Source organism: Zeus faber (assembly GCF_960531495.2).
Source record: "Zeus faber genome assembly, chromosome: 13".
NCBI classification, from domain to species: Eukaryota; Metazoa; Chordata; class Actinopteri; order Zeiformes; family Zeidae; genus Zeus; species Zeus faber.
This window is the reverse complement of record NC_137198.1, coordinates 3,609,902-3,635,016: the sequence shown is the minus strand read 5'-3', so window position 1 is coordinate 3,635,016 and position 25,115 is coordinate 3,609,902. Positions and strand designations below refer to the sequence as shown.

The 25,115-nt window shown below is 47.6% G+C and overlaps 1 protein-coding gene across 1 annotated transcript in view; it reads left to right on the top strand.

Moving 5' to 3' along the window:
* Positions 1 to 25,115, top strand: part of LOC307239335 (mitogen-activated protein kinase-binding protein 1-like) — a 31,081-nt gene extending 5,966 nt beyond the window's left edge. Inside the window, exons 5-31 of the mRNA XM_080012694.1 lie at positions 59 to 229; positions 2,578 to 2,715; positions 3,045 to 3,227; positions 5,185 to 5,202; positions 5,892 to 6,052; positions 8,689 to 8,878; positions 9,889 to 10,002; positions 10,174 to 10,358; positions 12,275 to 12,366; positions 12,493 to 12,618; positions 12,711 to 12,781; positions 14,249 to 14,370; positions 14,986 to 15,061; positions 15,474 to 15,585; positions 15,699 to 15,762; positions 15,873 to 15,962; positions 16,168 to 16,244; positions 16,357 to 16,412; positions 17,310 to 17,462; positions 17,561 to 17,677; positions 17,814 to 17,926; positions 18,174 to 18,277; positions 18,360 to 18,524; positions 18,862 to 18,934; positions 20,819 to 21,180; positions 22,325 to 23,223; positions 23,406 to 25,115. Of these exons, the coding sequence (XP_079868820.1) occupies positions 59 to 229; positions 2,578 to 2,715; positions 3,045 to 3,227; positions 5,185 to 5,202; positions 5,892 to 6,052; positions 8,689 to 8,878; positions 9,889 to 10,002; positions 10,174 to 10,358; positions 12,275 to 12,366; positions 12,493 to 12,618; positions 12,711 to 12,781; positions 14,249 to 14,370; positions 14,986 to 15,061; positions 15,474 to 15,585; positions 15,699 to 15,762; positions 15,873 to 15,962; positions 16,168 to 16,244; positions 16,357 to 16,412; positions 17,310 to 17,462; positions 17,561 to 17,677; positions 17,814 to 17,926; positions 18,174 to 18,277; positions 18,360 to 18,524; positions 18,862 to 18,934; positions 20,819 to 21,180; positions 22,325 to 23,223; positions 23,406 to 23,654 (4,281 nt within the window). The 3' untranslated portion in view covers positions 23,655 to 25,115. The remainder of the gene's footprint in view (positions 1 to 58; positions 230 to 2,577; positions 2,716 to 3,044; positions 3,228 to 5,184; positions 5,203 to 5,891; positions 6,053 to 8,688; positions 8,879 to 9,888; positions 10,003 to 10,173; positions 10,359 to 12,274; positions 12,367 to 12,492; positions 12,619 to 12,710; positions 12,782 to 14,248; positions 14,371 to 14,985; positions 15,062 to 15,473; positions 15,586 to 15,698; positions 15,763 to 15,872; positions 15,963 to 16,167; positions 16,245 to 16,356; positions 16,413 to 17,309; positions 17,463 to 17,560; positions 17,678 to 17,813; positions 17,927 to 18,173; positions 18,278 to 18,359; positions 18,525 to 18,861; positions 18,935 to 20,818; positions 21,181 to 22,324; positions 23,224 to 23,405) is intronic.

The window sequence follows — 25,115 nt, the reverse complement described above, 5'->3', positions numbered from 1 at the left end:
CTGTCTGTCCGTCCGTCTTGTGGACTAATAATGCTGTCTGTCCCCCTGGTCCTGTCAGAGTGGTCACATGCCGGCGGTGCGCTTGTGGGATGTGCTGCAGTGTGTCCAGGTGGGGGCGCTGCAGGAACACAAGTACGGAGTTTCCTGCGTCACCTTTTCTCCAAACGGGAAATACATCGTTAGCGTGGGCTACCAGCACGACATGATGGTGAACGTGTGGAACTGGAAGGTACCTGCCTGTCTGTCTGTCTGTCTGTCTGTCTTCCTGAATGTCTGTCTTTCTGCCTGCCTGTCTGAATGTCTGTCTGTCTGTCTGTCTGTCTGTCTGTCTGTCTGTCTGTCTGTCTGTCTGTCTGTCTGTCTGTCTGCCCATCTGTCAGTCTGCCTGTGTCTGTCTGCCTGCCTGTCTGTCTGTCTGCCTGCCTGTCAGTCTGCCTGTCTGCCTGCCTGTCTGTCTGGCTTCCTGCCTGTCAGTCTGCCTGTCTGCCTGCCTGCCTGCCTGTTTGCCTGCCTGTCAGTCTGCTGCCTGTCTGCCTGCCTGTCTGCCTGCCTGGCTGCCTGTCTGCCTGCCTGTCTGCCTGCCTGCCTGCCTGTCTGCCTGCCTGCCTGTCTGCCTGCCTGCCGGTGTCTGCTGGTATCATCATATAGAGGTCTCTCATCATTCAGGACATTATATCATTGGTGTTTATGGAGTGACTGTTGAAAAGGTAGGAGAGTAAAAGGTACCTGTAGAAATCTAGTATCTGTAACTGAGTATGCTGAAGAAAGTACAGATACTGTAAAAAACTACTTAGCTACAGTAGGAACAAAGCACTTGTACTTCACAGTTCAGTTCAGAGTGAAGCAGCAGCTTCTGGTGTGTTGAGTAAAAACAAACACGAAACCGGTTGAAAGGTCAGAACCTTCACGGCTCCATCAACCTTCACAATAACCCTTCTATAATTCAAGTTCTATTATTAAGGTTCTATTATTAAAGTTCTATAATTCAAGTTCTATTATTAAGGTTCTATTATTAAGGTTCCATTATTAAAGTTCTATAATTAAAGTTATATTATTAAGGTTTTATTATTAAGGTTCTATTATTGAAGTTCTATAATTAAAGTTCTATAATTAAAGTTCTATTATTAAAGTTCTATAATTAAAGTTCTATAATTGAAGTTCTATAATTAAAGTTCTATAATTAAAGTTCTATTATTAAAGTTCTATAATTAAAGTTCTATTATTAAGGTTCCATTATTAAAGTTCTATAATTAAAGTTATATAATTAAAGTTCTATTATTTAAGTTCTATAATTGAAGTTCTATAATTAAGGTTCTATAATTAAAGTTCTATAATTGAAGTTCTATAATTAAAGTTCTATAATTAAAGTTATATTATTAAAGTTCTATAATTAAAGTTCTATTATTAAGGTTCCATTATTAAAGTTCTATAATTGAAGTTCTATAATTAAAGTTCTATAATTAAAGTTCTATTATTTAAGTTCTATAATTGAAGTTCTATAATTAAAGTTCTATAATTAAAGTTCTATAATTAAAGTTCTATAATTAAAGTTCTATTATTAAAGTTCTATAATTAAAGTTCTATAATTGAAGTTCTATAATTAAAGTTCTATAATTAAAGTTCTATTATTAAAGTTCTATAATTAAAGTTCTATTATTAAGGTTCCATTATTAAAGTTCTATAATTAAAGTTCTATAATTAAAGTTCTATTATTTAAGTTCTATAATTGAAGTTCTATAATTAAGGTTCTATAATTAAAGTTCTATAATTGAAGTTCTATAATTAAAGTTCTATAATTAAAGTTATATTATTAAAGTTCTATAATTAAAGTTCTATTATTAAGGTTCCATTATTAAAGTTCTATAATTGAAGTTCTATAATTAAAGTTCTATAATTAAAGTTCTATTATTTAAGTTCTATAATTGAAGTTCTATAATTAAAGTTCTATAATTAAAGTTCTATAATTAAAGTTCTATAATTTAATTTCTATAATTTAAGTTCTATAATTAAACTTCTATAATTAAACTTCTAAAATTAAACTTCTATAATTAAACTTCTATAATTAAACTTCTGTAATCAAACTTCTGTAATTAAACTTCTATAATTAAACTTCTATAGTTAAACTTCTATAATTAAACTTCTATAATTAAACTTCTAAAATTAAACTTCTATAATTCAACTTCTGTAATTAAACTTCTATAATTAAACTTCTATAATTAAACTTCTAAAATTAAACTTCTATAATTAAACTTCTATAATTAAACTTCTGTAATCAAACTTCTGTAATTAAACTTCTATAGTTAAACTTCTATAATTAAACTTCTATAATTAAACTTCTAAAATTAAACTTCTATAATTCAACTTCTGTAATTAAACTTCTATAATTAAACTTCTATAGTTAAACTTCTATAATTAAACTTCTGTAATTAAACTTCTATAATTAAACTTCTGTAATTAAACTACTATAATTTAACTTCTATATTTAAACTTCTATCATGAATGGTTCTATAATAAAAAGTGTAAAACCTGTCAGTAACAGTGTGTGTTTGTGTGTTTGTGTGTTTGTGTGTTTGTTAGAAAAACGTGGTGGTCGCTGCCAACAAGGTTTCCAGTAAAGTCACGGCCGTGTCCTTCTCCGACAACAGCTCCTACTTCGTTACCGCCGGCAACCGCCACGTCAAGTTCTGGTACCTGGACCACGCCAAGTCCTCCAAGGTACCGGGCCGGTCCCGTCCCGTCCCATCCCATTCTGTTCCGTCCCGCCCCACCCCGTCTCGTCCCATCTCGTCCCATTCCGTCCCATCCCATTCCGTCCCGTCCCATCTCGTCCCGTCCCGTCCCGTCCCATCCCATTCTGTCCCGTCCCGTCCCATCTCGTCCCATTCCGTCGCATCCCGTCCCATCCCGTCCCGTCCCGTCGCATCCTGTTCCTTCCTGTCCCATCCGGTCGCATCCCATCCCATTCCATCCATTCATCCCATCGCATCCCGTCACATTCCGTCCCATCCTGTCTGGTCTGGTTCTAAGGTCTCCCCCCCCCCCAGATGAGTGCCACCGTCCCGCTGACCGGCCGCTCGGGGCTTCTTGGAGAACTGAGGAACAACTTCTTCAGCGATGTGGCGTGTGGGCGGGGCAAGCAGGCGGCCTCCACCTTCTCCATCACCTCCTCCGGGCTGCTCTGCGAGTTCAACGACCGCCGGCTACTCGACAAGTGGGTGGAGCTTAGGGTGAGTCTGCCGGCCCAGTGGGAGGAAGCCATGTTGGATTTAGGAATGAGCTTCTCCACGTCACTAGTACTGCACGGCTAGTAGTACTAGTGGTGCAGTACTAGTGGTGCAGTACTAGTACTGTACAGTACCACTGGTGGTGAAGTACTAGTGGTCCAGTACTAAGTGGTCCAGTACTAGTGGTGCAGTGCTAGTGGTGCAGTACTAGCCGTGCAGTACTAGTGGTACAGTACTAGTGGTACAGTACTAGCCGTGCAGTACTAGTTGTGCAGTGCTAGTGGTGCAGTACTAGTGGTACAGTACTAGTGGTGCAGTACTAGTGGTACAGTACTAGTGGACTAGTGGTACAGTGCTAGTGGTGCAGTACTAGTGGTACAGTACTAGTGGTGCAGTACTAGTGGTACAGTACTAGTGGACTAGTCGTACAGTACTAGTGGTGCAGTACTAGTGGTACAGTACTAGTGGACTAGTCGTACAGTACTAGTGGTACAGTACTAGTGGTACAGTACTAGCCGTGCAGTACTAGTGGTACAGTACTAGCGGTGCAGTTCTAGCCGTGCAGTACAAAAACAAACAGTGAATCCTGGAGGAACTGATTCAGATAAATACAGTTTGTTTTCATCTGCTGCCCCCTGCTGGTAGAGCTGCTACTAACGCTGCGTCCACAATGCCTACTAGCATACTAGTTAGTACGTACCAGAATACTAGTTAGTACATGCTAGAATACTAGTTAGTATGTAGGTAGTGTGTAGTGTGTAGTATGTAGTGTGTAGTAGGTAGTAGGATCTATGTAGTGTGTAGAGTGTAGTAAGTAGTATATAGTAGGTAGTGTGTAGTGTGTAGTAGGTAGTGTGTAGTAGGTAGTGTGTAGTGTGAAGTAGGTAGTGTGTAGTAGGTAGTGTGTAGTGTGTAGTAGGTAGTGTGTAGTAGGTAGTGTGTAGTGTGTAGTAGGTAGTGTGTAGTGTGTAGTAGGTAGTGTGTAGTAGGTAGTGTGTAGTGTGTAGTAGGTAGTGTGTAGTAGGTAGTGTGTAGTACGCCTTCCTGGACGCAGCGCTGCTTTAACATCATAAGCCCTGTCTCTTTTTTCCTCCCTATCCTCGTCTCCTCATCTCCTCGTCTCCTCTCCTCATGGCCTTGTCTAATCTCCGCTCCTCAACTCGTCTCCTCGTCATCTCGTCTCCTCTCCTCGTCTCGTCTCCTCTCATCCCCTCTCCTCATCGCCTTGTCTCATCTCCTCATCTCCTCTCCTCGCCTCGTCTCCTCGTCCCGTCTCCGCCCCCCGTCTTGTCTCCTCGCTCCGTCTCGTCTCCTTGTTGCCTCGTCTCCTCTTCTCATCTCCTCGCCTCTCCTCATCCCGCCTCCTCTCGCCTCCTCTCCTCTCCTCGTCCCCTCTCCTTTCATCTCCTTGTCTCCTTGCACCTCTCGTCTCGTCTCGTCGTCTCCTCTCCTCATCTTGTCTCATCGTCTCCTCTCCTCATCTTGTCTCGTCGTCTCCTCTCCTCATCTTGTCTCCGCGCCTTGTCTCCTCGCCTCCTCGTCACCTCTACTCTCGTCTCCTCGTCTCCTCATCTCCTCTCCTCTCCTCGTCTCGTCTCCGCTCCTCATCTTCTCTCTTCGTCTCGTCTCGTCGTCTCCTCTCCTCTTCTCCTCGTATCCTGTCCTCTCCTTATCCCCTCTCCTCTCATCTCCTGGTCTCCTCTCATTTCCTCGTCTCCCCTCGTCTCCTCTCCTCATCTTGTCTCCTCCTCTCGTCTCCTCGTCACCTCTCCTCTCGTCTCCTCGTCTCCTCGTCACCTCTCCTCTCGTCTCTCCTCTCCTCTCCTCATTTGTCTCCTCATCTCGTCGCCTCTTGTTCTCTCCTCGTCTCGTCTCCTCATCTCCTCCCCTCATCTTATCTCCTCGTCTCGTCTCCTCGTCTCCTCTCCTCGTCTCCTCTCCTCGTCTCCTTCCTGTCCAGAGAGTGGACAGTGTGACAGTAAGTGTCTAAATGATCTCTCACTCCATCATACCCCATGGGGCCAAGTAAAGACCCCTGTGGTTTGGATCCCTTGTACAGACCCCTGGTTGCGGGTACAGACCTCTTGGGGCTGAGTACAGACCCCTGGGGTCTGAGTACAGACCCCTGGGGGCCAAGTACAGACCCCTTGGGGCCGGGTACGGACCCCTGGTGGCCGGGTACAGACCCCTGGGGGCCGGGTATGAAGCCCTGGGGGCCGAGTACGGACCCCTTGGGGCCGGGTCCGGACCCCTGTGGGCTGAGTCCGGACCCCTGGGGGCCGGGTACAGACCTCTTGGGGCCGAGTACAGACCTCCTGTGGCCGAGTACAGACCCCTGGGGTCTGAGTACAGACCCCTGGGGGCCAAGTACAGACCCCTTGGGGCCGGGTACGGACCCCTGGTGGCCGGGTACAGACCCCTGGGGGCCGGGTATGAAGCCCTGGGGGCCGAGTACGGACCCCTTGGGGCCGGGTCCGGACCCCTGTGGGCTGAGTCCGGACCCCTGGGGGCCGGGTACAGACCTCTTGGGACCGAGTACAGACCTCTTGGGGCCGAGTACAGACCTCCTGTGGCCGAGTAACGACCCCTTGGGGCCAAGTACAGACCCCTGGGGGCCGAGTCCGGACGGCAGGGGTCTACAGATGTTCCCTTGGGTACCGTGTGCAGAGCGCCCAGGCCACCTCGCTGTGCGTCACTGAGGAGATGATCTTCTGTGGTTGTGCTGACGGGACGGTTCGAGCCTTCAGTCCAATCAACCTGCATTTCCTGTTCACCATGCCCCGCCCCCACAGCGTAGGAAGTGACATCAGCAGCCTGCAGCACGCCAGGTGGGGCTCACACACACACGGCCCTGATTTCATTTGACAGACTTTTAAATGACAGGCTACACTACTTTATTTTTATTAAAAAAAAAGTTTTACATTTATTTTTCTATTTTCTTCTTCTTATTCCTGCTCTTGTTGTTGTTGTTGTTGTTGTTCTTCTTCTTCTTCTTCTTCTTCTTCTTCTTCTTCTTCGTGTTGTTGTTGTTGTTCTTCTTCTTCTTCGTGTTGTTGTTGTTGTTGTTCTTCTTCTTCTTCTTTTCGTGTTGTTTGTGGTTGTTTTGTTGTTGTTGTTGTTGTTCTTCTTCTTCTTCTCCTTCGTGTTGTTGTTGTTGTTGTTCTTCTTCTTCTTCTCCTTCGTGTTGTTGTTCTTTTTCTACTTGTTCTTATTCTTCTACTTCTTGTTCTTGGTCTTCTTGTTTTTCTCGTTGTTGTTGTTGTTCTTCTTCTTCTTCTTCTTCTTCTTCTCCTTCGTGTTGTTGTTGTTCTTCTACTTGTTCTTCTTCTTCTTCTACTTCTTGTTCTTGTTCTTCTTGTTTTTCTCGTTGATGTTGTTGTTGTTGTTCTTCTTCTTCTCCTTCGTGTTGTTGTTCTTCTTCTAATTGTTCTTCTTCTTCTACTTCTTGTTCTTGTTCTTCTTGTTTTTCTCGTTGTTGTTGTTGTTCTTCTTCTTCTTCTTCTCCTTCGTGTTGTTGTTCTTCTTCTACTTGTTCTTCTTCTTCTTCTACTTCTTGTTCTTGTTCTTCTTGTTTTTCTCGTTGATGTTGTTGTTGTTCTTCTTCTTCTTCTTCTCCTTCGTATTGTTGTTGTTCTTCTACTTGTTCTTCTTCTTCTTCTTCTTCTTCTTCTTCTTTTTCTTCATTATTAGTGAATTCCCTAATAACCCTAACCCTAACATTTAATCATATATATTTTTTCTATTTTATTGTTTCATATTCTAAATATGAAGTTAAATAATGTGGATTCATTGAATATTGTAATTTTAAGTTAATTTCTGTGCAGATTGAACAGTACATTATAAACATTCCGGGGGCCCCGGGCCATGGTTTGGAAACCCTGGTTCAGACTGAGCACTGTGTTTCACATTATTCACTGTTTATGGTTTTATCATTCCATGTCATGTGACCTGCAGCACTGTGTGTGTGTGTGTGTGTGTGTGTGTGTGTGTGTGTGTGTGTGTGTGTGTGTGTGTGTGTGTGTGTGTGTGTGTGTGTGTGTGTGTGTGTGTGTGGGGGGGGGGGGGGGGGTTATGAATGAGTTTCTGTTCTTGTTCATTGGTGTTTAATAAGGAGCTCTTTGTCTCTCACACTGATCCACATGTATGGATTGATATACATTTTGAAATGTCGACATAATATTGCTAATATAGTATTAATGTTAACTAGGAGACAACATCCCTCCGGACGCTAGTTGTGTGTAAATAACCTGACAGGGACCAGGTCTATGTCTCTGAAGGAGGTTATTTAGAGATAACCAGCTACCAGCTACCTAACCTACTAACCAGCATTCAGTTAGTAGTGTGTAATGAGCAGGATAATGTGCAGCCGTCTGGCTGCACTATCTGAATACAAAAATACACTGACAAGGATTTATAACTAGTATGACTAGTTTATAAGTAGTATGTCTAGTTTTATAAGTAATATGCCTAGTTGAATAACTAGTATGACTAGTTTGATAACTAGTGTGTCTAGTTAATGACTACTATCTAGTTTTATAACTCTTATGTTGTTACTTGTACTGTATGTCTAGTTTAAGAACTAGTATGACTAGTTTAATAACTACGGTGTCTAGTTTAATAACTTGTATGTCTAGTTTAGGAACTAGTATGACTAGTTTCATAGCTAGTGTGTCTAGTTTAAGAACTAGTATCTAGTTTGGTAACTAGTGTGTCTAGTTTAATGACTAGTATCTAGTTTTATAACTAGTAGGTTGTTTAATAACTAGTATGACTAGTTTAATAACTTGTATGTCTAGTTTAATAACTAGTATGTCTAGTTTAGAACTAGTATGACTAGTTTCCAACTAAAATGTTGAGTTTTATAACTAGTATGTGTAGTTTAAGAACTAGTATGATTAGTGTAATAACTAGTGTCTCTAGTGTAATAACTAGGGTGTCTAGTGTAATAACAGTGTGTCTAGTGTAATAACTAGGCTGTCTAGTGTAATAACTAGGCTGTCTTGTGTAATAACTAGGCTGTCTTATGTAATAACTAGGCTGTCTAGTGTAATAACTAGGCTGTCTTGTGTAATAACTAGGCTGTCTTGTGTAATAACTAGGCTGTCTTGTGTAATAACTAGGCTGTCTAGTGTAATAACTAGGCTGTCTTGTGTAATAACTAGGCTGTCTAGTGTAATAACTAGGCTGTCTTGTGTAATAACTAGGCTGTCTAGTGTAATAACTAGGCTGTCTTGTGTAATAACTAGGCTGTCTTGTGTAATAACTAGGCTGTCTTGTGTAATAACTAGGCTGTCTTGTGTAATAACTAGGCTGTCTAGTTTTAGCGCTTCCACTGAGAAAACTGGTCACAGCAACATACTGAGATAATCTCTTAAATATGAATAAACTGTAATAAGAAATTTTTATATTTTATAATTTTTTTTATAATAATGTGAATACGATAAATGTTCTCCTCCTCCTCCAGTCAGCTGTTCTCCTGCAGGGCAGGCTCTCGCTACCCGGACACGGTGGCGGTGACCTTTGACCCCCTGAGCCGCTGGCTGTCCTGCGTCTACAGCGACCACAGTCTTTTTGTGTGGGACGTCCGAGACCCCCAGCGGGTGGGGAAGGTCTACTCCTCCCTCTACCACTCCTCCTGCGTCTGGGGCATGGAGGTGAGGAGGGCTGAGGAGGAGGAGGGAGAGGGAGAAAGGGGGAGAAAGGGAAGCTCTACTCCTGCGTCTGGGGCAAGATTCAAGATTAACTTTATTGTCCCACATAGTGGAACATTTGGCCTGGGCTTTACCCATCCTGCAGCAATAAAAGACAAACATTCCACATACAAAACACATATAAAGATGTTAGTGAATAAAACATAGAGGTATTGGCAAATTAAAACATTCAGAGATGTTAGTAAATAAAAACATTCAGAGATGTTAGTAAATAAAAACATTCAGAGATGTTAGTAAATAAAAACATGCAAAGATGTTAGTACACAAAATCATACAAAGATGTTAGTACATAAAAACATACATAGATGATAGCACATAAAAACATACAAAGATGTTAGTTCATAAAAACATACAAAGATGTTAGTTCATAAAAACATACAAAGATGTTAGTACATAAAAACATACAAAGATGATAGCACATAAAAACATACAAAGATGTTAGTTCATAAAAACATACAAAGATGTTAGTTCATAAAAACATACAAAGATGTTAGAACATAAAAACATACAAAGATGATAGCACATAAAAACATACAAAGATGTTAGTTCATAAAAACATACAAAGATGTTAGTTCATAAAAACATACAAAGATGTTAGTACATAAAAACATACAAAGATGTTAGTACATAAAAACATACAGAGATGTGAGTAAATAAAAAACATACAAAGATGTGAGTACATAAAAACATGCAAATATGTTAGTACATATAAACATACAAAGATGACAGTACATAAAAACATACAAAGATGTTAGTCAATAAAAACATTCAGAGATGTTAGTAAATAAAAACATTCAGAGACGTTAGTAAATAAAAACATTAAGAGATTTTAGTAAAAAACATACAGATTTTACTTACTACACTTACGTACTACACACAGTACTACAGACAGTAGTACACACAGTAGTACACACAGTAGTACACACAGAGGTAAGGCCTGTGTTGTGTTCCAGGTGTGTCCTGATGGAGGTCCACATCCCTCCACTTCCTTCTTCACCTGCTCCTCAGACAACACCATCCGTCTGTGGAACATGGACGGTGTGAGCAGCAGGAACATCATCAGCCAGGTAGAGACATCTGGATTATATTCAGAAATCATATTTCACATTTTAATAATATTATAGTATAATATTTCATATTATACTATAATATTGGGGGAATATATGTGTGATTATATAGTCAGTGAGGTTTGAGTGTGACCTCTGACACCTGACCCTTGACCCCTGACCCCTGAGCAGGACCTGCAGAAGGTGGTCTACGTGGACCAGACCCTGTCCGGCCTCCTGGACCCTAATTGCGTCTCTGGTGCCCTGGAGAGGACCTCGGACCCCCAGGGCCCTGAGAGCCGGACCGGGATCAGGACCCTGAGCCTCAGTCCCGATGGGCTCCACCTGGCATCTGGAGACCGGCTGGGGACCCTGCGGTAAATACTACTACACTTCTATACACTACTACTTTTACTACTACTACCACTGCTATTCTACGACTATACTACTACACTAGTACTACTACTATACTACTACTACACTACTACTACCCTACTACTACTACTACACTGCTACTACCATATTACATTTACATTTACATTTACATTTAGTCATTTATCAGACGCTTTTATCCAAAGCGACTTACAAGGGAGAATAACATTCAAGCTACATTGCGACAGAGATTAGTGTAACAACAACATTGGTGTAACAATAAATACTGCAAGGTGGTGCTAAGTAATTGTAGGTTAGGACAGGAGGTACTCACTGAAGAGCTGGGTCTTCAGGTGCTTCTTAAAGACAGAGAGGGAGGTCCCTGCTCTGGTCATTTTTGGCAGCTCGTTCCACCAACGTGGAACTACAAATGAGAATAGCCTGGATTGCCGTGGCTGTACGGCCGGCAGAGCCAGGCGACGCTCATTTGACGAGCGCAGCATCCGGGGGGTAACGTGCTTTTACAAGAGAATTTAAGTAGGTGGAGCATTCCCAGCAATCACTCTGTAGGCCAGCATCAGAGACTTGAACTTGATGCGGGCGGCTACAGGTAACCAAGCGGCTACAGGTAACCAAGCGGCTACAGGTAACCAGTGGAGCTGGATGAGCAGCGGAGTGACATGTTCCCTCTTTGGCTGGTTGAACACCAGTCGCGCCGCCACATTCTGTATCATCTGTAGTGGCTTCACCGCACAGGCCGGCAAGCCTGTTAAGAGGGCGTTGCAGTAGTCAAGACAGGACATCACCAAGGTGATGTGATATTACTACAACAGTACTCCAACTACTACTACACTACTCCTACTACAGTACACTCCTACTACTATACTACTACACTACTACTACTACTACTACTACTGCTATGACTTCTACTGTACTGGGGATGCTGCGCTAGGGGGCACCAATACTACTACAGGTACTCCTCACCTAACAACCTACCTGTTTGACCACCGTTCAAACTTACAACCAGTTCTCTGACCGCTCTGTATTGTACACTGCATACATACCACAGCGTCTCATCTCATCACCCTTGATATACTATATACACTATATATACTATATATATACTATATACACACTATATATACTATATACACTGTATACACTATATATACTATATACACTGTATACACTATATATACTATATACACTATATACACTATATATATATATATATGTATATATGTATGTGTGTGTATATATATATATATATATATATATATATATATATATATATACTATATACACTGTATAGATGTCATCTCATCACCGTTCTCAGTCTCAGAAATAACACAGGTCCTCGTTTATCGACCAATTCACTTAACAACCTGGTCCTGGGAACTGAACTCGGTTGTTAAGTGAGGAGTACCTGTACTACATTACTACTATGACCACGACTCTATTGTTACTACTACTATTACTGCTACTTTTTACTCTGCTACTCTATTACCACTACTACTCTACTACTACACTACTATTAGTATTATTTATTATATAGTATATGACTGCTCCTATTACTACTACTACACTACTGTTTAGTAGTAGTGTGGTAGCAGTCTATTACTCAGTGTATTGTTCATTCCAATGAGACTGTGCGTGTGTTTGTGCACGTGTGTGCATGCGCATGTTTGTGTGTGCGTGTGTGTGTGCACGTGTGTGTGTGTGTGTGCACGTGTGTGTGTGTGTGTGTGTGTGTGCGTGTGTGTGTGTGTGTGCGCATGCGTGTGAGTGTGTGTGTATGCGTGCGTTTGTGTGTGTGTGTGCGTGTGCACACGTGTGTGTGTGTCTGCGTGTGTGTGTGTGTGCGTGCGTGCGTGCGTGCGTGCGTGCGTGCGTGCGTGCGTGCGTGCGTGCGTGTGTGTAGGATCCATGACATGCATAGCATGCAGGAGATCCTCAACGTTCAGGCTCACGACTCTGAGATCCTCTGTCTGGAGTTCTCCAAACCGGATACTGGTAGGACTCACACACACACATGCACACGCATGTATATACACACACACACACACATACACACACACACACACACACACACACACACACACACACACACACACACTCCCACATCCTCCTCCCCCCCAGGCCTGCGCCTCCTGGCCTCCTCCAGTCGGGATCGTCTGATCCATGTCCTGGACGCGGGGAGGGACTACGCCCTGCTGCAGACCCTGGACGAGCACTCCTCCTCCATCACCTCCGTCAGGTTCGCTGGTGAGGAACCACATGGACCCAGGCCAACGTGGCTGACGCCTCCATCACTTCCCGTGTTACCATGGCAACCCCCTCTCCTCCCTGTCTTCCAGCCAACGATGGGATGGTGCGGATGATCAGCTGTGGAGTCGACAAGAGCATCTACTTCCACACGGCGCAGAAGGTGAAGAGAACCCCTCAGCGCTCCAGACTGCGTCCATTTAGTCCCGTTTTCCACCGCTTTTGGAGACGGCGCAGCTAAATTTAACTTGACTAGAGGAGGGGGACCCGGATGGGGTTTGGGGGTGGAGAAGGTGCACAGGCGGTTGTGGGTGACTCCTCTTCCTCTGATTACTCTCATGCTTAAAGCTCTCCTCAGGCTCTCCACAACTTTTAACTCCGGATTTGTTATTATTATTATTATTATTAATAATAATAATAATAATAATAGCTTTATTAATATAGCACCGTTAAAAACACAGTTTACGAAGTGCTTTGACAGATGAATTAAAAGCAATAAAAAAAAGAGTGTTCATCCTCTGAATGTTTCTACTCCTCTTCTGAGGCAGTAGAGGGCCAACGATGAACACCTCAGCACCAAGGAGCTGTGTTCAACAGAGCAGTAAAGTCTGGTTTGGGTTCTTCGGGCTGCTCCGCAACATCATTGGTCCCACGTGCACGACGATTCTTTTTGCAGCTGGATGTGCAGCCGCGATATGCAGGATTCCTTCTGTCTTGTCAGAGACCGTATCCCTGGGAGAGCAGGGTGTTTTGGTGTTCTCACTGCACATGCTTCCCACATCTTTCACAGCAAAGTCTCAGAGTCAGGGTTCCGATCAGAGTTTTTAGGCCCAGTCGTTGGCTTCCCCTACAGCCTTTTACTCTGCGAGTCACCCTCGGTGCCGTCAGACGGAGATCCATGGTCCTGCAGCGGTGGGGCAGATCTGTTCTCCAGCTGCACGCTTGGTTGTTGGGGAGGTTTGTTGCTCGTTCCCCCTTTGGCAGATGTCCAGGGTTGTGTCCTACCAGGGACAGGGGTTGAAGAGGCGTGGCCTGGATGATTATGCAGACCAGCCGCTCGCATCACAGATCTCAGGGCGCTGGGCTCGGCCTGTTAGTCGCCCTCTCCTTACCCAGGGTAATGATTTACCCTGAGGCTCAGCACTGAGAGAGTCCCAGGGAGGAGGTGTATGACCCGGTACACAGCCCTCCTGTTTCTTGGTCGTCTTGTTGGTGCTAATTGGCCGTGTGTTAATTAGCTTAGCTTAGCTTACTGAAGCGAGGGGAGCCGTGTCCACTGCAGCTGGTGCTGGTAGTAATCCATTATAAACAGTTGTACAATGAGTGTCCAGTTATTAGATGGAGCCGCTGGTTCTTCTTTAAACGTTGCAGCAGGAACAACAAAACAGAGCAACGCAGAACATGAAGAACAGGGTGTGTCACCCTAAAACAACACCCATGTAAAACGGTCAGTGGGAAGTCCAGTCTGCCCCCTGCTGGTGATCAGCATGTGGCCCCCAGGCCGTGGTTGGAGACTGGTCTGAATCGTTGCTTAACCTGCTCTTAACCACAGCAGACCCTGAACTTAAACACCTGAATAACATTGATCAATAACTTAAATTACTGTGTGTGTGTGTGTGTGTGTGTGCAGACCCAGGAGGGCCTCCAGTTTTCCAGGACGCACCACGTGGTCAGGAAGACAACGCTGTACGACATGGATGTCGACGCCTCCAGGAAGTACGCTGCCATTGGTTGCCAGGACCGCAGCATCAGGTTGGCGGGGACGGGGTCTGTGGGTGGGGGCACAAGAAAACCGATCAAGCACAACAAATAAGAACAGAACTGAAACATATAAATATCACAGCATGGGGGTAAAGTAACAAGATAATACTAAATATTAAAGGTAGTAGTAGTACTGTAGTAGTATTAGTAGTAGTATAGGGTAGTTGTAGTTGTAGTAGTGGTAGTATTGATAGTAGTAGTAGCAGTAGTAGTAGTGGTAGTAGGAGTAGTAGTACTGTAGTAGTAGTAGTAGTAGTGCTGTAGTGGTAGTGGTAGAAGTAGTGCTGTAGTAGTGGTAGTAGTAGTAGTACTGTAGTACTAGAAGTAGTCATGATAGTAGGAGTAGTAGTACTGTAATAGTAGTAGTGGTAGTAGGAATACTCCAGGCTAGTAGAAGGCTCATGTTCTACAACAGGAAGTGACTTCGCAATACATCTGACTGTTCCTCCTCCTCGCCTCCTCCTCCTCCTCTCCTTTCCTCCTCTCCTCCTCCCCCTCCTCTCTTCTTCCTCCTCTCTTCCTCCTCCTCTCCTTTCCTCCTCGCCTCCTCCTCCTCCTCTCCTTTCCTCCTCTCCTCCTCCCCCTCCTCTCTTCTTCCTCCTGCAGGATCTTTAACATCAGTAATGGGAAACAGAAGAAGCTTTATAAAGGATCCCAGGGGGAAGACGGGACGCTGATCAAGGTGGATGGATGGATGGATGGATGGATGGGTGGATGGATGGGTGGATTGCTGGAGGGATGGATTGGTGGATGGATGGGTGGATGGATGGGTGGATTGGTGGATGGATGGATGGATGGGTGGATTGGTGGATGGATGGATGGATGGGTGGATGGATGGTGGATTGGTGGATGGATGGATGGATGGATGGGTGGGTGGATGGATGGATGGATGGGTGGATGGATGGATGGGGGTGTCATGACATTTCACTGCATATATGTATGAACGTATGTATATGTATGTGACAAATAATCTCTTGAACTTGAACTTGAACTTGGATGGATGGATGGATGGATGGATGGATGGATGGATGAATGGGTGGATATAGGATGGTCTAATTGAAGTATGGGTGGTGTTACTGCCCCTCTGTCCCCAGGTCCAGACTGATCCCTCTGGACTCTTCGTCGCCACCAGCTGCTCAGACAAGAACATCAGCATCTACGACTTCTACTCTGGAGACTGTGTGGCCACCATGTCTGGACACTCAGGTCTGTCTGTCTGCCTGTCTGCCTGTCTGTCTGTCTGCCTGTCTGCCTGTCTGTCTGTCTGTCTGTCTGCCTGTCTTTCTGCCTGTCTGTCTTACTGTCTGTCTCTCTAACAGAGATCGTCACTGGGATGAAGTTCACCAACGACTGTAAACACCTGATCACCGTGTCAGGAGACAGGTAGGAACCAGGAAGAGACACAGCCAATCCCCAGCTACACAACTCCCTGACGCTGTGTGTATGTGTGTGTGTGTGTGTGTGTGTGTGTGTGTGTGTGTATGTGTGTGTAGTTGTATCTTTGTGTGGCGTCTCAGTCCAGATCTCACCATCAGGATGTTACAGCGACTCAACGACCTTCGACCTGACGACAGGAAGCACAGGTAACACACGACACACACTGCACACTACACACACTGCACACACTACACACACTACACACTATTTACTACACACTACAGACTACACACACTACACACTACATACTACACACTACTCTCACTACACACATTACACATTGCACACACAGGCAACATACGCTACACACTAAAACACACACTACATGTACTTGTGTTTGTGTGTGTGTAGTTTCCCCCCCACCGTCACCATGTCATCGGACAGTGATAAGGAGGAAGACGAGGAGGAGGAAGGTCACATCATCTCAGGTCTGTTACCATGGTTACACTCATCATTAGATATTAGTTATTATTCATGTATCCTCCAGCCTGCAGGGGGCGCCGCCATGTTGGATCTTTTAATGTCAGTGTGTGCCTGCAGGGGGCGCTGAGGAGGAGACTTCTCTGGAGCCTCAACAGGGCAGCGACGACAGGAAGGTGAGTCTGTTCTACTTCCTGTCTGAAGCACAAGCAGGAAGTAGCTCATTTACAGCACTACTTCCTGTTAGCTACTTCCTGTGGGAATGCTACCTGCTCTCTGTTTACTCCCTGTTCAGGCTGTAGGCTTCATGAACTGGAGGAAACACCATGTTGCCAAAGCAAGCATCCCTCCGGTTGCCACGGTGACGTTATCCCAGCCTTTGGTGCCCAGGTGTGGCCAAAGTCCGGCCCCTGGCCAAGTGTGGCCCTTGGGCAGATTATAATTGGCCCACATCTTGTTTCTTGAAATGCATCCCATTTATACAGTATAACTGAAATCCATGTTGCAATCTTTCCGTTCACCTGATGGTGGCAGAACTGCGGTCGCAGCTACACTGGAGCGAGCGCCGATGCAAAGGATCTTTAAAATGATCAGACTCAAGTAGTTCACTAGTTTTTACTCTGCAAGAAGAGTCTGAAAAAATTACCTTCCGTCGCTATGGGGTTGTCAGTGTTTTCGGCACTTCCTGTTAGCTACAGGACAGAAACGAAAGGTAGTTCGCCGAGTCTCACCGAGACTCACTGAGACAAGCTAAGAATCGTAGAGACTCGACAAGACTCAGTGCGACTTGCCGAAACTCGCTGAGACTCTCAGAGACTCTCTTGAGACTCGCTGGGACTGGCTGAGACTCTCCTGAGACTCACTCATACTCACTTAGACTCGCTGAGACTTGCTGAGACTCGACGTCCGTCTGAGCAGAACTTGGAGGGAACCAGGAGGAAAGATGTCAAATAAAACTTTAAACTAGTCAACATCATCAAGAACAAGATGCAGAAGAGTGGTTCATGAACAGAGCTTTGTGATCTTTTATTCTCCACTGTTTTATTTCCTCTTCCTGTTTCCTGTCTGCCCAGCAGGGGTCTCGCCCCCCCCGCCGCCGCTGGTCCAGGAGGGATGGCGCCGGCAGAGCCCTGGTGGTGAAGTCCATGTTGGACCTGCGGCAGCTGGACTCCTTTAGCCAGGACCAGGACCTGGACCAGAACCAGGACCTGGAGGAACCAGACCCGGTACAGAGCTGTCTGTCTGTCTGTCTGTCTGTCTGTCTGTCTGTCTGTCAGCTCTGATCACATTTAAACGCCGTTTCCCCATTTGCTCCACCCTCTAGGATGGCAGGCTCCACCCCCAGGATGACAGGAAGTCTCCCAGCAGTCAGATAGGGCGGAGCTTAGCTGGAAAGGCGGAGCTAGGAAGTACTGTGAGCCTGCAGGTCGCCCCTACACAGGTGAGACACATCCTGTGCTTCCTGTAGACTGTGTGTGATTATTTGTGCATTACATGTCGCTGTCTATCTGACTGTGTTGCTATACCTGTCTGTCTGTCTGTCTGTCTGTCTGCCTTCCTGTCTGTCTGTGGTCCAGGTGGACAGTGATCTGAGGACCTACGGGAGACCAGCCTTCATGTCTCCAGACAGTCCAGAGGTTGAGGTTCTGTTCCCGCCGAGCTGGGAGGAGACGCTCAGTCTGGCTGGCAGGTAAACAGAGCCAGGAGGCTAACTAGTCACTAACTAACCACCAGCTGGCCACTCGCTAGCCACTAACTAGCCACAATCTGGCATCTAACTAGTCACTAACTAACCACCAGCTGGCCACTCGCTAGCCACTAACTAGCCACAATCTGGCAACTAACTAGTCACTAACTAACCACCAGCTGGCCACTAACTAGCCACTGGCTCACCACTTACTACCCCCAGCAGGTCCTCATGTACCTGTGTCTCTCAGTGAGTTCCAGGTGAAGGCGTGTCAGTGCGACCAGAGTCCGGACAGCGCCTGCTCCCTGGACGACTGGACGCCCGAGTCCAGCCCGGACAGACCCCCCCGGGAGGGTGAGACGGGCACACACTGAACGCCCCCTAAGAGGCTGACACCTGCACCCGTCTAACATCCCGGTGTGTTGTTCTTCTGCAGTGTGTGAGCCAACGGAGCCTCGGGTTGCGGGGGGCAACTCCTCAGGAGAGGAGGAGGAAGGAGGTGTCGGCATGGGGGGCCCGGGGGCCTCGGTCCCTCAGACCCCGGACCAGGAGCTGTTCCTGAAGCAGCACTTTGTCACGCTGGCCGACGCCTGCAGCTCAGGTAGCACAGCTGCACCGGCAGGGGGCGCCAACGCCATAGCCCGCTGCTGATCACATGATGCACTGATAGGCTCCGCCCACAACTTCAAAACTGTGGTTTGAAGGATCGGAAAACGTTGTCCTTCCTGATCCCCATTCATGTGAGATAGTTTGGAACAAAATTCAAAATGGCAGAAATGGGCGGGGTTTAATGTTGACCCGAGGAATCCAGGGGAGGTTTGACGCTTTGGGGGCAAAGTATAAGTGTGTGTGTGTGTGTGTGTGTGTGTGTGTGTGTGTGTGTGTCTGTGTGTGTGTGTGTCTGTGTGTGTGTGTGCGGGCGTGTGCGTGCTCTGCAGGAAGTGACCGAACTCTCCACGACTCCAGCGAGAACCTCAGCATTTCCTCGCGGTTCCTCAGCTCCTCTGGCAGGTACTACTTCCTTCTACTTCCTGTGTTTGGAGGAAAATCGCTGATTCAGTAAAAACAGGAAAATTGTTCATGGAAACACCGAACAGCAGCATACGTGTCACGTCCTGTTCAGCCTCCATCAGCAGACATGCAGAGCGGAGGGGGCGGGGCCTGGAGGGGCAGGGCCTGGGAGACTGACTGGAACTCTTCCTGTTCTAGAAGTGCAGGATTTATTATTTACTTTATTTATTTAGTAAAGAATTTACACAAAAAATGCAGTTTTTATTGAATGTCCCTGCGCTCCAGCTAGCCGCCAACTAGCCACTAACCAGCCAATAATAAGCCACTAACTAGCCACCAACCAGCCACTTACCAGCCACTAACTAGCCACCAACCAGCCACCAACCAGCCACTAACTAGCCACTAACTAGCCACTAACTAGCCACCAACTAGCCACCAACCAGCCACTAACTAGCCACCAACCAGCCACTAACTAGCCACCAACTAGCCACCAACCAGCCACTAACCAGCCAATAACCAGCCACTAACTAGCCACCAATCAGCCACTTACTAGCCACTAACTAGCCACCAACCAGCCACAAACTAGTCACTAACCATCCACCAACCAGCCACTAACTAGCCACCAACCAGCCACTGACCAGCCAATAATAAGCCACTAACTAGCCACTAACTAGCCACCAACCCCCAACCAGCCACTAACTAGCCACTAACCAGCCACCAACCAGCCACTAACTAGCCACTAACAAGCCACCGACCAGCCACTCACCAGCCAATAACCAGCCATTAACCAGTCACTAACTAGCTACTAACCAGTCACTACCTAGCCACTAACTAGCCACTAACTAGCCACCAACGAGCCACCAACCAGCCACTAACCAGCCACTAACCAGCTACTAACTAGAAACTAACAAGCCACCAAGCAGCCACTAACTAGCCACTAACCAGCTTCTAACTAGCCACTAACTAGCCACCAAGCAGGCACCAACTAGTGGGTCGTTGATGGCTAGTATGACGACAAGTAGGAAAATAAGGAAAAAAACAAACGTAAAGGTTTCAGATGTATCTGTCTTACTTCATTATAATCACAATGTTATTATAATAAACACAATCATTATTATTACATGATCGAAATGATCAGATTTATATCATTTGGAGAGGACGCCTCCTGCTGGTACCAATACATATTGCAGCGTGGCACTATCTGTTACAAAGTATCTGAGTCACCGAGGCACTGTCATAGAGTCACCGAGGCACTGTCATTGATTCAGAGAGTCACTGTGTCATCGAGTCACAGAGTCATCGAGTCACAGAGTCATCGAGACTCTGGAGTCACAGAGTCACCGTGTCACCGAGTCACCGTGTCACTGTGTCACCGAGTCACCTTTCTCATTCCCACAGGGCAGCATGTGCAGGGTGCATATTTGGGAAAAGTCACGTTGGGATTAGAACACACTAATCTCGCTCAAACGAATACAAATATTTTTAAAAATTCCAAAAGTTTACATGCACGTCCACAGATGTCGAAGTGTTAACATCTGTGTTTACGTTTGAAACCAGGAAAGGAGTCAAACTGTGAGTTAAATCAGTTCATCACCGTCCATCCTCGTAAAGTAAGAGACCAGAACCAGGAAATGAGAGACTATAAACAGGAATTTGAGTCACTTCCTGCTGTAGCCAATGGTATACTTTGTTGATGTTAATGAATTGAACGTGTCACAGCGCAGTCGTTGAAATGCATTCTGGGATGTCTGGGTGGTCCTCCATGTTGAGGTGCAGTGAGAACATCCTGGTACTTCAGGAGGTCTGGGCTCGAACCAGAACCCAGAGGTTCCTCTCCTCTCTTGTACGCTCCTTCACCTGCTCTCTCTCTCTCCCCCCTCCCAGAACACTCTTTCCTCTCCCCTCTAATACCCTCAGGGGAGGAGGAGGAGGAGGAGGAGGAGGAGGAGGAGAGGAGGTGAGGACCAGGCCCCTGATCTCTGAAGTTCGGCCTCTGATGGACCAGAACCAGACCAGGGCCCCACAGGTCCAGGGGCAGCAGGACCCGCCCGCTGAGGAAGGGTCCAGGGAGGTTCCAGGATGTGGCCCAGCGGCTCCTCGCCCCTCCCCCCTCCGGAAGAAGGTCCAGGTGTGCGTTGAATCCAGGAGGGGGGTGGGGGGCGTGGCCAGGGCCGCAGCCTCCCACCTAAGCTCCGCCTCCGGACTCCGTAAGGTCCAGTCGGTCCAGAACCTGCTGCTGGATCCAGGTGAGGATCCCACATGGTGCTTGCTCCCGGATTGATTCGTTTTTTTTACTCTGAAGTCGAGAGAGGAAAGAAACAGGAACACCACCATCACACGATAGCCTCTCTGACCACGCCCCCTGGCCACGCCGCTCTGACCACGCCCCCTGACCACGCCTCTCTGACCACGCCCCCTGGCCACGCCTCTCTGACCACGCCCCCAGACCACGCCTCTCTGACCACGCCCCTCTGGCCAAGCTTCTGTGACCGCACCTCTTCAGTGGGAAGTAGGTGCAAGTCAAACATCTAAGGGAGAGTTGTTGGTACCTTTATGAGGAGACTTTAATGTCCCAGTTCCAGAGCACAGGACCCGAGGACCCGAAAGGACCGAGGACCCGATAGGACCCGAGGACCTGAAAGGACCCGGTCAAGGCACAGACCGTTCCCACGACGCTCTCTCACCGAACGTCCCGGGAAGTTCCGATCATGCTGGACTCTGACCCGGGGCCAGAAGGTGTTTCTCTTGACCCCCGGGACGTGGCTACAGGTGGTGATCTTTCCTCTGACTCCCCCCATGGGCAGGACCCCGGACCAGGGGACCAGAGGACAAACACATGTTCTTCTGACTGAGCCCTGGACATCCCAGCACATTAGATGAATGTCAACCAACGAGGCTGTGGCGGTCGGGGGCGCTACAGCACCGCCGCCTGAATCTACAGCTTCCCTGGGTGAGAAGTCCGCTTGTTATGGTCCCTCCTCCCAGGACGGGTTCTGGCAGAACGTTTCCAGATGGTTCCGCTCCGGTTCCAGTTCGACTTCGCCGACGGCGACGGCTCTTCGCCTGAGAAATAGTCCCGAGCGTGGAACTCGGAACCGGATGGAGCTTGTAGTGAAGTGACGTGGCTCCACAGCGCCCCCCGCAGGCTGGACACACCAACACCATGTTCTGGGCCCAGAACTAGAGGCTTCTGGGTAGAGATACAGATACTGTATCAGAGGCTGCTTTAGATGTCATTTCTATTTTGTCGATGATATATTGATATGATATATATGATGTCTCTCTGAAGTGATCAAAGATGGAGGACGACGTGTTCGTCTGAGCTTCAACTGTAAAAATTAGTTTAAAATAAAACGATGACACCCCCTCCCTCTCTCTCTCTCTCCCCAGCAGACCAGACTCTCTCTCGCCCGTCCAGGGAAGTCAGCCCCCTCCCCCAGCGTCCCACCACCCTCCCCTCCACCCCCAGACGGACGCTGCCTCCCGCCCTCCCCCACCTGCCCAGCCCCACCTCCCCCCGGCCGAGGGAGAGCCCCACTAGCCACACCCCCAGCGCCGTTAGCGTGGCTGCTAGCAACCCTGCTAACATGGCGGCCGCCCCCACCCGCAAATGGTCATCCCCGCCGTCCTACATGAGCCCCACCACCAGCTCCATGGCCAAGGTGTCGCGCTCCGTCTCCATGGGCGACGGCCTCAACGTGCTGGACCCTGAGGAGGCCGAGGAGGCGGAGTTCCACCCGTATGTCACATCATTGGCGTGTGTGGCTCCGCCCCATGGGGAGCCTCTGCCCAGCGCCGCTGTGGTTCCCACTCTGGCGGCTCCCCCCACCCGGCAGGCCAGGCCGAGCTCCGCCCTCCCGGACAAGCCTTGCCTCCCCTTCTCCTTCCCTTCCTCCTCCTCTGCTCCGACGCCCCCTAGGGCCCAAGCGCAGAGCTGCACCACTGGGCCCTGCGGCCCCCTGGGTGTGGTCCCCACCGCAGAGCTGCACATCCAGGACCAGGCAGAGGGCCTCCCGGGGCAGGAGGGCCTCCCGGGGCAGGAGGGCCTCCCGGGGCAGGAGGGCCTCCCGGGGCAGGAGGGCCTCCCGGGGCAGGAGGGCCTCCCGGGGCAGGAGGGCCTCCCGGGGCAGGAGGGCCTCCCGGGGCAGGAGGGCCTCCCGGGGCAGGAGGGCCCTGCGAAGCGGGAGGAGTCATGGAGACACGCCCCAGGGGTCTCCATGGAGGACGTTAGATCTGCAGCTTCTGATCTCCAGAGCAGCTTCAGGAGAGCAGCCAGCATCTACAAACTGGTAGGACACACACACACACACACACACGCACACACACACACACACACTGACTCTGGTGACATCTTGGTGTAGTCTTTCCCAGAATGCATTTCAACATTGAGATATCCACTCCTGGCTTCAACTGTGTGTGTGTGTGTGTGTGTGTGTGTGTGTGTGTGTGTGTGTTTGGCCCCGCCCCCCAGATGAGCAGTGGCTCCGCCCCCCAGCAGCAGGAGATGGCCAGACTCCTATCAGAGACCTTTACCTCTGTGAGGGCGGAGCTTAACTTGCTGAGCGGCTCGGACTCCTCCCATCCCGCCACGGGACCCCGCCCCCCCAGGTTCAATCTGGGAGAGGTGGGGGTGGGGCGCGGCACCTCCGCCCTGCTGGAGGAATACTCCCAACTGCTGCTGCAGGCGGTGGAGCGCCACCTGGAGCAGCGGCTGCACTGAGGACCTCCGCATCCACCCTCCTCTTCCTCACCTTCATCGCCTCCATTCCCTCTTCCTCACCTCTACGTCCCCACCTGAATCCTCCTCTTCCTCACCTCCACCCTCCTCTTCCTCACCTCCATCCTCCTCTTCACCTTCATCAGGTCCTGGTGTCTGATCACCAAACAAGATGGTGCTTCCCTTGTCATCTTCATCATCATCGTGACGAAGACTCTACCTCTCATCCTCTTCCTCGCCTGTGGAGATGAAGGATCTGCAGCCATTTTGTTTTTTAACTGATTCTGAGCTAGCTAGTTAGCATGCCATTAGCATGCCCTGAGCCAACCTGTTTGGTGGGATTCCCATGATGCTTTGAAGCTCTAGACACTCAAACAGGTTGCTATGGTTACGGGACGTTGGTGACGACGCCATTTTTTTGTTCAGACATTTTTTACTGTTTAAAAGTTATTTATGTTTTATCACGTTTAAATTCATTCCAAGTTAGGTATGGTTAGTTATGGTAAGTTAGTTGTTAATAACAGTAGTTTTGAGTTAGTTATAGTTAGTTAGTTCTAGTTAGTTTTAGTTAGTACGTTTTAGTTAGTTACAAGTTAATTTCAACTAGTTATGAGTTATACTTAGTTAAAGTGAGTTATTAGTTGGAGTTGTGATATTTTGGCCGATAACTTCGTTTATTTAAATCTCGACTCAGTCGACTTCCTGCTTCTGATCTTAACCTTATTTAAAAATTATTTAAATTCCAACTTGGCAGTTGAAAGCTGCCACATTCCAAAACAATGTGAAAAGGTCTCTGATTGGCTGATACTATGGTGATGTCATCAGTGAAGGGGTGTGGATCATTCCTTTATACTTGAACCGAGGATTCACTGTAGAAACATCCTGAAGTGACTCCTGATAAGTGACCAATACTCGATCAGGACTCGTATTGATCAGTGTCTGAGAATCAGTTTGAGTAGGAGTAAGAGTACCCTTCCTTCAGAGTAAAAGTACTCCTCCCCCAGTAGAACGTAAAGTTGTGAAGCAGTAGAACTTCTTACGTCGTGGTTTGACCGCAGTCTGAGACACAACATGGAAATACTCTAGTATTTAAAAAGTATTGAAAACAATTTTTTTGATGTTTTTACTCTTGGTTGTATCTTCAGCGTCGCGAGGACGATCAGGTTGACGACGCTGCGAGCATCGTCGTCGTAGTGAGGGGCTCCCTCCAACATGGCCGCCGCTCCTTTTCGATCCGACGTTCTGGCCTCGTGTCCTCCTGGGACGGACGATGGACGGCGAGCGAGCGCCACCGACGGGCGCGAGCCGCTCCGCTCGGCCTCCAGGTCCTGACTTCCTGCTGCAGGAGGCGCAGCTTCCGGTTCAAGCGGTTCCTTTCTGACTGGGGCAGGGACGGCGCCCCCCGCTGGTCACAGCAGCTCAAACTTGCGTTTGCTCTGCGGTCACGGCTTCGGGATGTTTCAC